Source organism: Pan paniscus, chromosome 1 (genome assembly GCF_029289425.2).
Source record: "Pan paniscus chromosome 1, NHGRI_mPanPan1-v2.0_pri, whole genome shotgun sequence".
Lineage (NCBI taxonomy): Eukaryota > Metazoa > Chordata > Mammalia > Primates > Hominidae > Pan > Pan paniscus.
The window spans coordinates 37,026,130-37,042,451 of NC_073249.2; the positions used below are offsets into that span (position 1 = coordinate 37,026,130).

At 41.8% G+C, this 16,322-nt stretch overlaps 1 protein-coding gene across 3 annotated transcripts in view; it reads left to right on the top strand.

Moving 5' to 3' along the window:
- PACC1 (proton activated chloride channel 1) overlaps positions 1-16,003 on the top strand; it is a 51,537-nt gene extending 35,534 nt beyond the window's left edge. For 2 of the 3 annotated variants that reach the window (XM_003814181.5, XM_063597293.1), the window contains exons 6-8: positions 1,721-1,865; positions 4,127-4,234; positions 15,100-16,003. In XM_003814181.5, the coding sequence (XP_003814229.1) occupies positions 1,721-1,865; positions 4,127-4,234; positions 15,100-15,261 (415 nt within the window). In that variant the 3' untranslated portion in view covers positions 15,262-16,003. Of the gene's footprint in view, positions 1-1,720; positions 1,866-4,126; positions 4,239-15,099 lie in introns of those variants that run through there. The other variant, XM_034946383.3, reaches the window with a different exon arrangement.
- Positions 16,004-16,322: the final 319 nt, after the last annotated feature.

The following is a 16,322-nucleotide window of genomic DNA, read 5'->3' on the forward strand; positions in this document are numbered from 1 at the left end:
GGTTACCAAACTTAACCACTCCTGCCTATGCAGCCAAAAATTTGTGTATAACTTTTGATCCCCAAAACTAATAACAGCCTACTGTTGACAGAAGCCTTACCAATAACATAAACAAGACATATTGTGTGGTTATATATATCATAGACTGTATCTAGAGAAAAAAATGTTATTAAGAAAATCATGGCCAGGTGTGGTGGCTCACACCTGTAATCCTACCACTTTGGGAGGCCAAGGTGGGCGGATCACGAGGTCAGGAGATCGAGACCATCCTGGCTAACATGGTGAAACCCCATCTCTACTAAAAATACAAAAAATTAGCCAGGCATGGTAGCGGGCACCTGTAGTCCCAGCTACTCAAGAGGTTGAGGCAGGAGAATCGATTGAACCCAGGAGGCAGAGGTTGCAGTGAGCTGAGATTGCGCCACTGCACTCCAGCCTGGGCAACAGAGCGACACTCCAAAAAAAAAAAAAAGGAAATCATAAGGAAGGGAAAATATACTTACTATTCATTAAGTGGAAGTGATCATTGTAAAGGCCTTCATCCTCATCGCCTTCATGTTGAGTAGGCTGAGGAGGAGGGGGTTTGGTCTTGCTGTCTCAGGAGTGGCAGAGGCAAAAGAAAATCTGCATGTGAGTGGACCCAGCCAGTTCAAACCTGTGTTGTTCAAGGGTCTACTGCATCTCTGGTATGAGGATATAAGCTCTGCCACCTCTCTTAGTCTTCGATTTACAGTGATGAATGTCCCCTGACCATCAGAAAGTTCTTGTCTGCTCCACACACACTGCTTTGGGGTCACACCGTGGAGCCTAGAGGGCAGGAGAATTTTCTTCATGTGCCTGAGCTGAGAGGGACTCAGTTCCTACCAGGTCCTGCTGAGCCCAGAGGCTCCATTCAGAGCAAGCAGGGAGGCAGCTACAGGGGCAGGGAGGCTGCTCCCCAGCTGGACATGCAGCAAGCTGCCTCCATTCCACACCACCACTGCTTTGTTCTTCCACCCCAGAGCTCGGAGCCTCTGCTTAGCATTTTCCACCCTTTCTGCCACCTAGAATTCCCTCTCCCTTCCCTGCTTCAAGCTGGACATCTTGCCTTCCTCCTGGAAGACTTTCCCCGGGATCCCGCCCCCACTCCACGCTCCTTTCGTGAGCTTCCTCGGTACACTGCTGCAGTTTTTACTTGTTTTTATGTTCGCTTTGATTTTGCTGCATCTGCACCGTCTTGGGGCTGATGCTATAGGTGACCCATCTGGCTGAGACCTCCCCAAGGAACCCTCTTCCCCTCTTTGGGCCTTCCATGGGAGCTGACAGGCCGGTGAGGGCTTCCTCAGGCTCTGCTCAAGTCCAGAGTTCTCTGAGGAGCTGTTAGCGCCATGTTCTGGGGAGCTTCTGCCAACTTCATTGCCGACAGCTTTGGTAGCCGTCGATAGGAATGATGGGAGGAGGGAGGAAGATTTCTCCCATTGGGAGCTTCAAGGATCATGTTCCTGCCTTGAGGCCAGTGACTACCCCTCCATTTGGAAACCAAATGGAGAGAAAAGAGGGATGGGCCTTGCTTTTGCTGGTGACTGACAGCCCTGTTGAGGCAACCACAATTTGGAGAGGAGGCAGGGAGTGGGCAGCATCCTGATTGTGCCAGCAAAGAAACCAGCTTGCAGTGGGGGCTTCGACTCCTGCTGCCAGACCTGCATTGACCTGGATCTTCCTTCTCCTTCCTTCCTCCAAGCCCAAACAGGGTAGGCTTCATGCAGGCCTGTGAGAGTGCCTATTCCAGCTGGAAGTTCTCTGGGGGCTTCCGCACCTGGGTCAAGATGTCACTGGTGAAGACCAAGGAGGAGGATGGGCGGGAAGCAGTGGAGTTCCGGCAGGAGGTAGGTGGCTCTGGGTTTGCTCGAAACTGCTGGTGACTTTTCCACATTCGAGTCTGAGGTGGAGGGAAGCTTTGCAGAGAAGGGTCCTTTGAGCAGGGCCTTAAGGGTGAGTAGGCCTTGGTCAGGATGAGGAGGGACTCCCATGGAGGGCTTCATGTGCTATGCCAGCGAGTCTGTGTGTGCTTCTGCAGGCAGCGCACATACCGGCCAGTCCTCACGGAATGCATGTGTGGGGCAGAGATCATTGTGGCTTGCAGAGAGGTCAGTAACTCGCCCAACCGTGTCTGATGTCTTGCATCTAGCAGCACTTTGAGGGGCTGGCAGTGGCCTAGCAGATTGATTATTTGCAGGGAAGAGAGACTAGACACAGTGGTCCCAAGTGTGCATGTTGATCCTTTTCCTAAGGTCCTCTTCAGCTCTCACAGGTGTCACAGCGAGAGATGCCAGGTGTATCTCCTGGCTGCTAGGCCAGTGGGCTGAAAACTTTTTGATCAGATTTCCCATTAGTAAAAACTTTTTGATCATATACTCCATATACATATAACTTTGCAGGTGATATAACATACTATTATTGTCTTAGTGTTATATACACTTTAAACATTCAAAAATAGAAATGTTAAAAGGATGAGATAAAAATAAATACTAAAAAAAGCTAGTCTTTTCTTCCTGTATTCCAGTGGCTCGGGATGCTCATCTGGAGCAGAAGGACACACTCCAGCCAACTAGGCCATCACTGGCCAGAAGTTAGGCCGGAGAGAACTGTCTTGGGTTAGTCTTAAACAGGGCCCTGTCATGAGCCCTAGCTCTTCAGACTAGTCCAGGCTGGATACTTGGAAGAGGCTCAAAGCCAGTTTTCTTCAAGGAAGCAAGGCTATTTTTCCTGCCTTGGGAAGTGACAACCCCTCCTGGTGATTGGACCTTAAAATCTTCCTGTTTTGTAAGATAACTGTCATCTCCCAGATTTTTACCTCCAAATTTGCTCCAAGAAATTCAAGTCCTTTCTTATCTGGCCCCACAGCAGCTCTGAGGAAGGAGACTGTGTTCACTTACCTTACAATTAAGTTCAACCCCATCTACCCTGGCTCTTCTGATAGCTCCCACTGTGATCTGAAACCAAAGGGTGAAAACTCTAGTGAACCTGTACATTAAAGAAATTTTAGCATCTTTTATTACTGTCTAAATTGGAAGTCTTTTGTTGGCGTTATGAGCTCTTTTGAACAAAACTAAAAAATGTGTTTTAAAATCACATTTTAGAGTTTAGAGTGCTCTCACATAGGTATGCCCCTATACTGTAGTGACGTAGGCATTTTGTTCAGCTTTGTGGGTGGCAAAGCTGAGGCTCAGCTTCGATGATGGATCCGAGCCTCTGGGTGGAGCTGGTTTCTGCCTTTGTTACCTGTCTGCTCTCCGTTACACCACACAGCCTCTTTAGTTATTGACAACCAGATCTCACCAAGCACACCTACTAAGTATTTACAGGGAATGCTCAGCTGTGTGGATCTATGCAGCTGTGCTTTGTCCCTGTAAACTTGAAGGGTTGAAACAAGGGTTGAAAATTCAGAGAAATACTTGATCTGAAAACCAAGTACTTTGAAATTTGGAATTTTTATTGCTTTTAATTGTGAGTCTTACATGGTAGTTTGAATATGGTTTATTTTTAATATTTTATTTTTTTGGGAGACAGAGTCTTGCTCTGTCCCCCAGGCTGGAGTACAGTGGCACTATTTCGGCTCACTGCAACCTCTGCCTCCCAGATTCAAGCGATTCTCCTGCCTCAGCCTCCTGAGTAGCTGGGATTGCAGGCGCCCACCACTACACCTGGCTAATTTTTGTATTTTCAGTAGAGACAGGGCTTAACCATGTTGACCAGGCTGGTCTCAAACTCCTTACCTCAGGTGATCTGCCTGGCTCGGCCTCCCAAAGTGTTGGGATTACAGACGTGAGCCAACATGCCTGGCCTGAATATGGTTTAATTGTGAGTACAGATACCTAGTGACAAATTTCAGTGACAATCCAAAACACCTATTGTAAATCACAGATCCCATTTCCCCAGAGAACTGTGGAAACCAAGGTAAAGCCTTGGCTTTGCTACCAATGTCAGGATCTTGTATATATGAGATTTTTGCCACTCTCTCTCCAAAAGATAGTGTGAGGAGAACCACAGACTATGATCCCCTGCCTACTCTCTCTCCTTTCCCTGGGCACAGGCGAGGGAAGGGCACACAGAGGTGGTAACACTGCTTTCTCTCCTCTACATCTAGACAAGTGTGGTTAACTACATTGACCAGAGGCCAGCTGCCGAAAAAAGTGCTCAGTTGTTTTTTGTGGTCTTTGAATGGAAAGATCCTTTCATCCAGAAAGTCCAAGATGTGAGTATTTAAGATTATGATAGTATTATTTAAGATTATGATAGTATTATTTAAGATTATGATAGATGTGAGTATTATTTAAGATTATGATGCTGCCCTGAAGCATTTTGGCTCATTCTTGTAGACTGATAAGTCTACCTACCTGTCCTCATCTTTTTTCATAGCACAAATCAGCTTGTAATTTATATTTATGACATCAATGTTATATATTCTTTGTGTTTGGTCTTGTCTTCATCACTAGACTTTCTCTGTAAAGGAGGGGGACTTTCATTTTGCTCACCATAATTTATCTGGGATATAGTGGAGTGCTTAGTGCAAAGTAGCTGCTTAGTAGTAATGTTTGTTGAATAAATTGAGTAGAAAGCATTAAGTTACCACTATACAGGTTACTGCAGTTGCAAGTTATTCTTTTTCTTAATGGTTCCCTGTAGGATAAATACTACTTGTAGTAAGAACATAATGGTACAAATAAAATATTAACAAAGCATTAATTAATGCCATATTTTTAAAAAATTGATACATAATATACATATTTATGTGGTACATGTAATATTTTGATACATGCAGACAAAGTCTAATGATCAAAAATCAGGGTAGTTGGGTTATCCATCATCTCAAACATTTATAATTTCCTTGCATTGGGAACATTCTTCTAGCTATTTTGAAATATATAATACATTCTTGTTAACTCTTGTTAACTATAATTGCTCTACTGTATTATCATGTCATCTATCTTACTGTATTTTTGTACCCATTAACCAATTTCTCTTCATCTCCTGCTTCCCCCAACCCTTCCCAGCCTCTGGTAACCACCATTTTACTCACTACCTCCATGAGACTCTTTTTTTTTTAGCTCCCACATGAGTGAGAACGTGTGATATTTGTTTTTCTGTGCCTGGCTTATTTCACTTAACATAATGTTCTCCAGTTTCATTCGTTTTGCTGCAAATGACAGGATTTCATTCTTTAATGGCTGAATAATATTCCATTGTGTTAAATATATATATATATATATATATATAGACCACATTTTCCTTATCCATTCATCCTAAGTGTTGATGGACACTTGAGTTGATTCCATATCTTGGCTGTTGTGAATAGTGCTACAGTAAACATGGGAGTGCAGATATCTCTTTGATACACTGATTTCCTTTTTTTTTTTTTTTTTCTTTTCTTTTTTGATTTCCTTTCTTTTGGATATGCACCCAGCAATGAGATTGCTGGATCATATGGTAGTTCTAGTTTTAGCTTTTTGAGGAACCTCCATACTGTTTTTTCATAGTGAGTTTAATAATGTAAATTATTACATTCCCACCAACAGTATACAAGCATTCCCCTTTTTCCACATCTTCACCAGCATCTGTTACTTACTGTCTTTTTGATAGTGGTCATTTTAACTGAGGGGAGGTGATAACCTTATTTTGGATTTGGTTTGCATTTCCCTGATTCATTAGTGTTGTTGAGCATATTTTCATATGCCTTTTGGCCATTTGAATATCGTCTTTTGGGATAAATCTCTATTCAGATCTCTTGCCCATTTTAAAATTGGATTATTTGGCTTTTTTTGCTATTGAGTTGTTTGAGTTCCTTATATATTCTGGTTACTAATCCCTTGTTGGATGCATAGTTTGCAAATAATTTCTCTCATTCTGTAGGTTGTCTCTTAACTTTGTTGATTGTTTCCTTTGCTGTACAGAAGCTTTTTAGCTTAATGTAATCCCATTTTTCTGTTTTCGCCTTTGTTGACTCTGCTTTTGAGGTCTTACCAAAAAGATCTTTGTCCAGACCAATGTCCTAAAGCATTATCCCAGTGTTTTCTTCTAGTTTCATAATTTCAAGTCTTAGATTTGAGTCTTTAATCTATTTTGAGTGGATTTTTCTATATAGTAAGAGACAGGGGTCTAGTTTCATTCTTCTGCATATGGATATCCAATTTTCCCAGCACCATTTATTGAAGAGATTATCCTTTCCCAATTGTATTTTCTTGGTGCCTTTGTCAAAAATGAGTTCGTTGCATATACATGGATTTATTTCTAGATTCTCTGTTCTGTTCCATTGGTCTATGTGTCTGTTTTTATGCCAATACCATGCTGCTTTGTTTACTATAACTTTGTAGTATATTTTGAAGTCAGGTAGTGTGATGCCTTCAGCTTTGTTCTTTTTGCCCAGGATTGGTTTGGCTATCTGGGGTTTTTTTGTAGTTCCATACAAAATTTAGGATTTTTTTTCTACTTCTGTAAAGAATGTCATTGGTATTTTATAGGAATTGCATTCAATCTGTAGATTGCTTTGGGTAGTGTGGACATTATGCTAGTTCTTCCAATCCATGAACCATAGGATATTTTTCCATTTTTTTGTGTCCTGTTCAATTTTTTCATCCCTATTTTACAGTTTTCATTATAGAGATTTTTTACTTCTTTGGTTAAATTTATTCCTAGGTATTTTATATTTTTATAGCTATTATAAATGGGATTGCTCTCTTTTTTATTTTATTCTTGCATTGCTATAAGTTTTTTAGATTGTTCGCTGTTAGCATATAGAAATATTCCTGATTTGGGTGTGTTGATTTTGTATCCTGTGACTTTACTGAATTTATCAGGTCTACCAGTTTTTTGGTGGAGTGTTTAGGTTTTTCAAAATATAAGATCATATCATCTGCAAACAAAGACAGTTTGACTTCTTTTCAATTCAGATGCCCTTTATTTCTTTCTCTTGTCTAATTGCTCTGGCTAGGACTTCCAGTATTATGTTGAACAAAAGTAATGAAAGTAGGCACCCTTGTCTTGTTCCAGATCTTAGAAGAAAGACTTTGAATTTTTCCCCATATGATGTTAGCTGTGGGTTTGTCATGTATGGCCTTTATTGTTTTTAGGTATGTTCCTTCTATACTCAGTTTGTTGAGTTTTGTTTTGTTTTTGACACAGTTTCATTCTGTCTCCCAGGCTGGAGTGCAGTGGCATGATCTCAGCTCACTACAACCCCTGCCTCCCAGGTTCAAATGATTCTTGTGCTTCAGCCTCCTGAGTAGCTGGGATTACAGGTGCACATCACCATGCCCAGCTAATTTTTGTATTTTTAGTGGAGATGAGGTTTCGCCATGTTGGCCAGGCTGGTCAGGCTGGTCTCAAACTCCTGACCTCAAGTGATCTGCCCACCTCGGCCTCCCAAAGTGCTGGGATTACAGGAGTGAGCCACCATATCCGGCACATTGAGAGTTTTTATCATGATAGTATGTTGAATTTTATTAAATGCTTTTTTACCATCTATTGAAATGATTACATGATTTTTCTTCTTGATTCTGTTAATGTGATGTATTACATTTATTGATTTGCATATGTTGAATCATCCTTGCATCTCTGAGATGGATCCCTCTTGATCATGGTGAATGATCTTTTTAATGTATTATTGAATTTGGTTGGCTGATACTTTGTTGAGGACTTTTGCATCTGTGTTCATCAGAGATATTGGCCTGTAGTTTTCATTTTTTGTTGTGTCTTTGTCTTGTTTTGGTATCAGGGTAATGCTGGCCTTGCAGAACCGAGTTTGGGAATATTCTTCAATTTTTTGGAATAGTTTGAGTAGAATTGCTATTAATTTTTTTTTAATGTTGGATAGAATTTAGCAACGAAGCCATCAGGTGCTGGGCTTTTCTTTTATTACTGCCTCTGTCTTGTTACTCATATTGGTCTATTCAGGTTTTCTGTTTCTTCATGGTTCAATCTTGGTAGACTATGTATCCAGGAATTTTTCCACTTCTTTTAGGTTTTCCTTTATTGGCATATAGTTTTTCATTAAGTCTCTAATGATCCTTTATATTACTGTGGCATCAGTTGTAATGTCTTTTATTTTGGTGTGATTTTATTTATTTGGGTCTTCATTCTATTTTTCTTACATAGATTTTGTTTAACTTAGATTTTGTTTAACTTTTCAAACAACTAACTTTTCTTTCTTTCTTTTTTTTTTTTTTGAAATGGAGTCTTGCTCTATCACAAGGCTGGAGTGCAGTTGCGATCTTGGCTCATTGCAGCCTATGCCTCCTGGGTTCAAACGATTCTCCTGCCTCAGTCTCCCAGGTAGCTGGGATTACAGGCACCCGCCACCATGCCCAGCCAATTTTTGTATTTTTAGTAGAGATGGGTTTCACCATTTTGGCCAGGATGGTCTTGTTCTCTTGACCTCGTGATCTGCCCGCCTCAGCCTCCCAAAGTGTTGGGATTACAGGTGTGAGCCACTGCGCCCAGCCTCAAACAACTAACTTTTCATTTAAGTTTCAGTTTCATTTATTTCTGCTCTGATCATTATTATTCTGATAAATTTGGGTTTGTTCTTTTCTAGTTCTTTGAGGTGATCGTTAGCTTATTTGAAATCTCTACTTTTTTTGATGTAGGCATTTATTATAAACTTCCCTCTTAGTACTGCTTTTGCTGTATCTCATAGGCTTTGGTATATTGTTTCCATTTTCATTTGTTCAATAAATGTTAAAATTTCCTTCTTAATTTCTTCATTGACCTTAAAGTCACTAAGGAGCATCATGTTTAATTTCCATGTATTTGTACAGTTTCCAAAATTCCTCATTATTGATTTCTAGTTTTATTCCACTGTGGTCAGACAAGATACTTAATATGATTTTAATTTTTCTGAATTAGTTGAGACTTGTTTTGTGGCCCAACATATGGTCTCCCCTGGAGAATGTTCCATGTGCTGATGAGAAAAATGTATATTCTGTAGCAGTTGGAGTTTTGAGACGGCGTCTCGTTCTGTCGCCCAGGCTGGAGTGCAGTGGTGTGAACTCGGCTCACTGCAAGCTCCGCCTCCCGGGTTCACGCCATTCTCCTGCCTCAGCCTCCCGAGTAGCTGGGACTACAGGCGCCTGCCACCATGCCCGGCTAATTTTTTTTGTATTTTTTAGTAGAGACGGGGTTTCACTGTGTTAGCCAGGATGGTCTCAATCACCTGACCTCCTGATCTGCCCGCCTTGATCTCCCAAAGTGCTGGGATTACAGGCGTGAGCCTCCGCACCCGGCCAGATGAAATGTTTTGTAAATGTCAGTTAGGTCCATTTGGTCTAGAGTATAGTTTAAATCCCATGTTCGTTTGTTGATTTTCTGTCTAGATAAGCTGTCCATTTTTGTGAGTCGGACGTTGATGTCCCCTACTATTACTGTATTGCAGTCTGTCTCTCCCTTTAGATCTATTAATATTTGCTTTATATATGTGGTTTCTCTGATGATACTGGATGCATACATATTTACAGTTGTTGTATCTTCTTGTTGAATTGACTCCCTCATCATTACATAATGATATTTGTCTCTTTTTCCAGTTTTTGACTTGAAGTCTATTTTATCTGTTACAGGTATAGTTAAACCTGTTTTTTTATTTACATTTGTGTGGGATGTCTTTTTCTATCCCTTCACTTTTTTTTTTTTTTTTTTTCTGAGATGGAGTCTTGCTCTCTTGCCCAGGCTGGAGTGCAGTGGCATGATCTTGGCTCACTGCAACCTCCACCTCCCGGGTTCAAGTGATTCTGCTGCCTCAGGCTCCCGAGTAGCTGAGATTACAGGCATGCGCCACCATACCTGGCTCATTTTTGTATTTTTAGTAGAGACAGGGTTTTGCCATGTTGACCAGGCTGGTCTCAAACTCCTGACCTCAAGCAATCTGCCCACCTTGGCCTCCCAAAGTGCTGGGATTATAGGCATAAGCCATCACGCCTGGCCTATCTCTTCACTTTCAATCTGTGTATCTTTACAGGTGAACTATACGCTGTATGGCAGCATACCGTTGGGTCTTGTTTTTTAATAAATTCAGCAACTGTGTCTTAAGAATTTGGTCCATTTACATTCAATATTATTACTGATAGAGAAGGACTTACTACGGCTATTTCGTTTTTTGTTTTTTGGTTTTTTAACTTCATTCTTCTTACTGTCTTTGTGGATAAATGATTATCTCTTTAAATTCCTTACTTTTTATTTTTATTATATCCATTATAGGTTTTTGCTTTATGGTTACCATAAGGCTTATAAAAAACATCTTGCAGTTAAAACAAGTTATTTTAAATTGAGGACAACTTAACTTTGATCACAAAGAAACAAAAAACTTTTAAAACTACACTTCAACTCCATACTCCTCACATTTTGACTTTTTATTATATCTATTTATATTTTTGTTTTGCCTCTTTTTTTTTTTTTGAGACGGAGTCTCACCCTGTCACCCAGGCTGGAGTGCAGTGGCCCAGTCTCAGCTCACTGCAAGCTCCTGGGTTCACACCATTCTCCTACCTCAGCCTCCCGAGTAGCTGGGACTGCAGGCACCCGCCACCACGCCCGGCTAATTTTTTGTATTTTTGGTAGAGACAGGGTTTCACCGTGTTAGCCAGGATGGTCTTGATCTCATGACCTTGTGATCCGCCCGCCTCGGCCTCCCAAAGTGCTGGGATTACAGGCATGAGCCACTGTGCCCGGCCTGTATTGCCTATCTCTTAACAAATTGTTGTAGTTCTTATTTTCAATTCGTCTTTTAGTCTTCATACTAAAGATATGAATGGTTTACACACCACAGTTACAGTATTACAGGATTCTGAATTTGTCTGTATGCTTACTTTTACTAGTGAGTTTTATACCATCACATGATTTCTTATTGCATGTTAGTGTTCTTTTATTTTAGATGAAAGAACTGCCTTTAGATTTTCTCATAAGAGAGTTCTGGTGGTGATGAATTTCCTCAGACGTATTCTGGGAAAGTATTTCTGCTTCATGTTTGAAAGCATCAGTAGCTTTGTTGCGTACAGTATTCTCAGTTGGCAGTTCTTTTTTTTCTTCCCCCTTAAGCACTTTGAATATGTCGTCCCACTTCCTCCTGACGTGTAAGGTTTCCACTAAGAAGTCTGCTGCCAGATGTATCAGAGCTCCTTTATCTTGTCTGCTGCTTTTTTCTTACTGCTTTTAGGATCCTCTCTTTGCTTTGACCTTTGAGAGTTTATTATATATTTTAGTGTAGTATTCTTACTTGGGTTGAATCTACTTAGTGTTCTTTGACCTTCTTGTACCTGGATATTCATATCCTTCTCTAGACCTTCATGTACCTGGATATTCATATCTTTCCCTAGGTTTGGAAAGTCCTCTGCTATTATTTCTTTGAATAAACTTTCTACCTCTATCTCTTTCTCTATCACCCTTTTAAGGCCATTGATTCTTTTTTTTTTTTTTTTTTTTTGGAGTCTCGCTCTGTCGCCCAGGCTGGAGTGAAGTGGCATGATCTCAGCTCACTGCAAGCTCTGCCTCCTGGGTTCACGCCATTCTCCTGCCTTAGCCTCCCAAGTAGCTGGGACTACAGGCGCCCGCCACCATGCCCAGCTAATTTTTTGTATTTTTAGTAGAGATGGGGTTTCACCGTGTTAGCCAGGATGGTTTCAATCTCCTGACCTTGTGATCCACCCACCTCGGCCTCCCAAAGTGCTGGGATTACAGGCATGAGCCACCGCACCCGGCCAAGGCCATTGACTCTTGATTTACCCTTTTGAGGCTATTTTCTAGACCTTGTGAGTGTTCTTCATTCTTTTTTTTTTATTTGTGTATTTTCATATAATTTGTCTTTAAGCTCACTAATTCTTCTGCTTGATCAATTCTGTTTGAGGCACTCTGATGCATTTTTCAGTCTGTTAATTGTACTTTTCAGCTCTAGGATTTTTATTTGAATTTTTAAAAATTATTTTAATCTCTGTTGAATTTCTTTGATAAATTTCTGAATTGAGTCTTTGTGTTTCATTGAAGTTCCTGGAGTTTCCTCAGAACATCTATTTTGAATTCCCTGAGTGGTCACACATCTCTCTCTCCCGGATTGGTCACTGGCACCTTAGTCTGTTTGATGAGATTGTATTTCTCTGAACTTTTCTGGTGCTTGTGTATGTCTGTCTATGGGCATTGAAGATTTAGGTGTTTATTTCAGTCTTCACAGTCTGCCCTTGTTTATACCCATCTATCTTCAGGAGATTTTCTACAAATTGAAAGGTGACTGATGATGAGTTCCCTAAGCATGTAGTCAGTCACTGCAGCTGTTTCAGCACTAGAGGGCAGTCTAAGCCAAGTTACACTGTGACTATCTTGTAGACTTCTAGATATCCAGCCCTGATGTACTTGGGGAGGATCAGAGAGAATGCCCTGGGGGTTCCCAGGCAAAGTCCCTTATCTTTCCCTCAAGGGGAAGGAGTCTCTCTGCTCTGAGTTGCCTGGAGTTGGGGAGGGGTAAGGCGGGTACTCCCATGGCTGTCACAGCTGGCACCACCCTGGGTCCCTCCTAAACCAATGCAATACTGGGGTTTGCTTAAGGCCACTTTAGTCAGCCAGTGGTGAAGCTGGCTGGGGTTTGGGTCCATCCTGCTAGGGTGGCAGATTGCCTTTTGGCCAGGGTGGGTTTAGAAGTGCCATTTGGGAGCAATAGCCTATAATTAGGGGATTCGGGATTCTTCCTGGTGCTGTGGCAGGGCTGGTACTAGGTTCCAAGGCAAAGTCCCTCATACTCTTCCCTCTCCTTTGCCCAAGCAGGAGTGTTCCACCATGCTGCACTGCCTGGAGTTGAGGCAGCTGGTGTCATGCTGGATCACATCCCAAACCCACAGACTCCCAGACCAGTGCAGTATCAGGGCTGTGGTTGCTATGGCCTGGCTGCCACTGAAATTATTTGGGGCCTAAGGCCACTTTAGTCTATTGTAAAGTGGGCCCAGACTTGGTTTCCTCCCACTGGGGTGGTAGATGCCCCTCTGATCTAGGGTGGGCCTAATACTCTTTTCACGGGCTCTAGCCTGGAATCAGGGCCTCAGAATTCTGCCTGGTGCTGTTTTCCCTTGTGAAGTTCCAATGCAAGTTCCAGACTCACTTCCCTCTCCCAAGCTCACAGATCCTCTCTGCTGCACTGCCTAAGGTTGGGGGAGGGGTGTGTAGGCAACGTGAGACCCTCCTTTCTACTCTTCTTCAGTGTGTCTTTTCCTGTTATTATACTAAACCAGATACTGTGATCTCTCACCTGGTTTTTTGGCTCTTGTGTAGATACTTTCTTACATGGATAGCTGAGTTTGGTGTTGCTGCAGAGGACTATCGCTGGAGGGTTCTCTTTAGCCGTCTGGCTCCACCTCCTCTAACGTCAAATTCTGACTCATGATCTTGGAAGGGGAGGAATTAATTGGACAGCTTTGCTAAAGGAACATTTAAGACACACCGTCCACCAGAGCCAGGCCTAAATCTAGTATTGATTGGCATTCATGTCATCATAATATATCCTGATGTGATCATGGCTTACAGGAAACAGTTTCATAGCTGAGACCCAAACGTGTAAGCTTCCACCCCCAGGTGGGGATTCTGTGATACGGATGTGCTTGCTCTGCTATCACCCACTACCACTATTAATTATGGACTGGCAAGGCTTTGTATGAAGAGGGATGTGCAGAGGCTTATTGAATCAAGACTGGGGAGAAGGGCTTGCAGCTCGTTGTGTAATGTGTGATAAAACATTTTTTAACCTACTATATTCAGTATGAGGTACCTATTATGGGCCAAGTGGAGCCCAGTACCCGAGGCATGCTTTACTCAGCTTCACAGCAGTCTAGTGGTGGTATCACCATTTTCATATGTGAACAATGAAATGCATACTAAGGTCACCCTGCTAAATTGAGCTTAGAAGTATTTTATTTGGGAGGCTGAGGCAGGCGGATCACGAGGTCATAAGATCGAGACCATCCTGGCCAACATGGTGAAACCCCGTCTCTACTAAAAATACAAAAAATTAGCCGGCCGTGGTGGCATGTGCCTGTAGTCCCAGCTACTCGGGAGGCTGAGGCAGAAGAATAGATTGAACCCGGGAGGCGGAGGTTGCAGTGAACTGAGATCGCGCCACTGCACTCCAGCCTGGCGACAGAGTGAGACTCCATCTCAAAAAAAAAAAAAAAAAAAAAAGTATTTTATTCTTACCAGGTTGTGGAAGTCAGAAATCCAAGATAAGAACTCTGCCTTAAAGAGTTACAACTCTGCCTTCAAGAGTTAGTGAGAGAACAATCCTATTGTTTTAAATTATTGATTCCAGACCATAAGGAACTGTGAAAGGCATTCATAGGATAAATAGCTCTGCTGAAGTCCAGAAAGGGTTTTAGCTTAGTGGTCAGGGAAAGCTCTGAGACTTTGAAGGATGAGTAAACCTAGACAGGAGGAAAGCATCGTAGATGGGGAAAAGAGCAGAGGACTGGAGGCAGGAATCCTCCTCTGAGTTTGGGAGGAAAGACAGCCATTGGACTAGAAATGAGGAAACACTTGAAACTATGGTAACTATGAGATGGGAACAAGAGGAGCTCACCTTCTTATGGATTGGGTATAGTTTTAGGGAAATTCGTCTCAAAGCAAGGTCACTTATTGTTGGATTAGGCCACAAAATTAAATATTGCCTATCTTATTTGTGCAGAGCTTTTTTGAAAAACAGCTTTCTTTCAGAATCACTTTATTATAGGGAGGAGTCAGTATTTTTCTCCTCAAACTGAGCTATGGACATTAAAAGTATAGTCTGAATGAAGTATATAGAGTTATGACAGTTTCAGAACCCAGGTATTTTTCTTATAGTCCCAATAATTTGGGAAGGGCTCTTGATAGTAACACTACTAAACATACAAAAAATTAGCCGGGTGTGGTGGCAGGTTCTTGTAATCCCAGCTACTCGGGAGGCTGAGGCAGGAGAATTGCTTGAACCCAGGAAGCGGAGCTTGCAGTAAGCCGAGATTGCGCCACGCACACAAGCCTGGGCGACAAGAGCGAAACTCCATCTCAAAAAAAAAAAAAATCAAGACTGAAGCAAACCAGTAATCCTGTTTGTTTCTGTTTGCTTCACAGATAGTCACTGCCAATCCTTGGAACACAATTGCTCTTCTCTGTGGCGCCTTCTTGGCATTATTTAAAGCAGCAGAGTTTGCCAAACTGAGTATAAAATGGATGATCAAAATTAGAAAGAGATACCTTAAAAGAAGAGGTCAGGCAACGAGCCACATAAGCTGAAGTCACCTCGCGTTGTTTAGAGAACTGTCCACATCAATGGGAGCTGTCATCACTTCCACTTTGTAAACGGAGCTATCAACAATCCTGTACTCACTTGAAGAAATGGGGCCTTGCTGGGAGGAACAGCATGTAAAACTGGAACTTCTAACCCCGCCCCAAAAGAGGCAGTGTAGAGCCTAATAGAAGAGAGCTAATGGATAAACCTACAAGTTATTTAAATATTTAAATTATTAATAAACTTTTTAAAGAGCTGGCCAATGACTTTTGAATAGGGTTTGTAGAAGATGCCTTTCTTCCTGTTTGGTTCATTGTATTGTATTAGGTTAAGCTCTACTAGGGTAATGAAGGCTCTACTTTTCACTTTTTAAAAGTGGACAAAAGAGTGTGATTTTCTTTTTCCAAAAATTCCTGAGTATCAAGACGTGCAGGTCATGCTTTGGAGCCTATGCACTGTACACAAAGGCAAAACCCTATGACTTTGGCATCATCTGCCATTGATGTCCAGCCTCTGACATGCTCTTTGATTTGTTAAATGTTAAATGAGAGTTTAAGGCTACTAGAAACTAGTAATTAAGTTTCTTAATGGACTGAGTAGCCACCTACTTGTCCGGCTAGAATGTTTGTTGATGTATGAGTTTAGATTAACACTCAAAAGCACTAGGACAGATGTACATAGTAGGTGCCTACTTATTGTATTTTGATGATTTCATTAACAGGTAAATAAAAGTTAATACAAAAGGAACGAGTGTGACAATATGAATATCTGCTCAATCATCGGGCACAATTACTTTCATTTGGTGACTTCCAAGGACAAAAAGGTAGTATGAGTCTGGACTCCCAAGATGGATCTGACTCCCAAGGTATGTTCTAACTGCTTCCAGGGAAGGGTTTTGTTAGGCGTGGCGACTGATGGCAGGTGTCCAGAAAGAGTGACCTGGTGTCCTTGAGGAAGCTGGGTTAACTCTTTACTGTGTCCACAAAACTACCCATCATCTGAGGAAGGGGCATACGCAGTGTGACCCTCAAAAAGCTTTTAGCCTAGCCTTTGACAGAAATGAGTA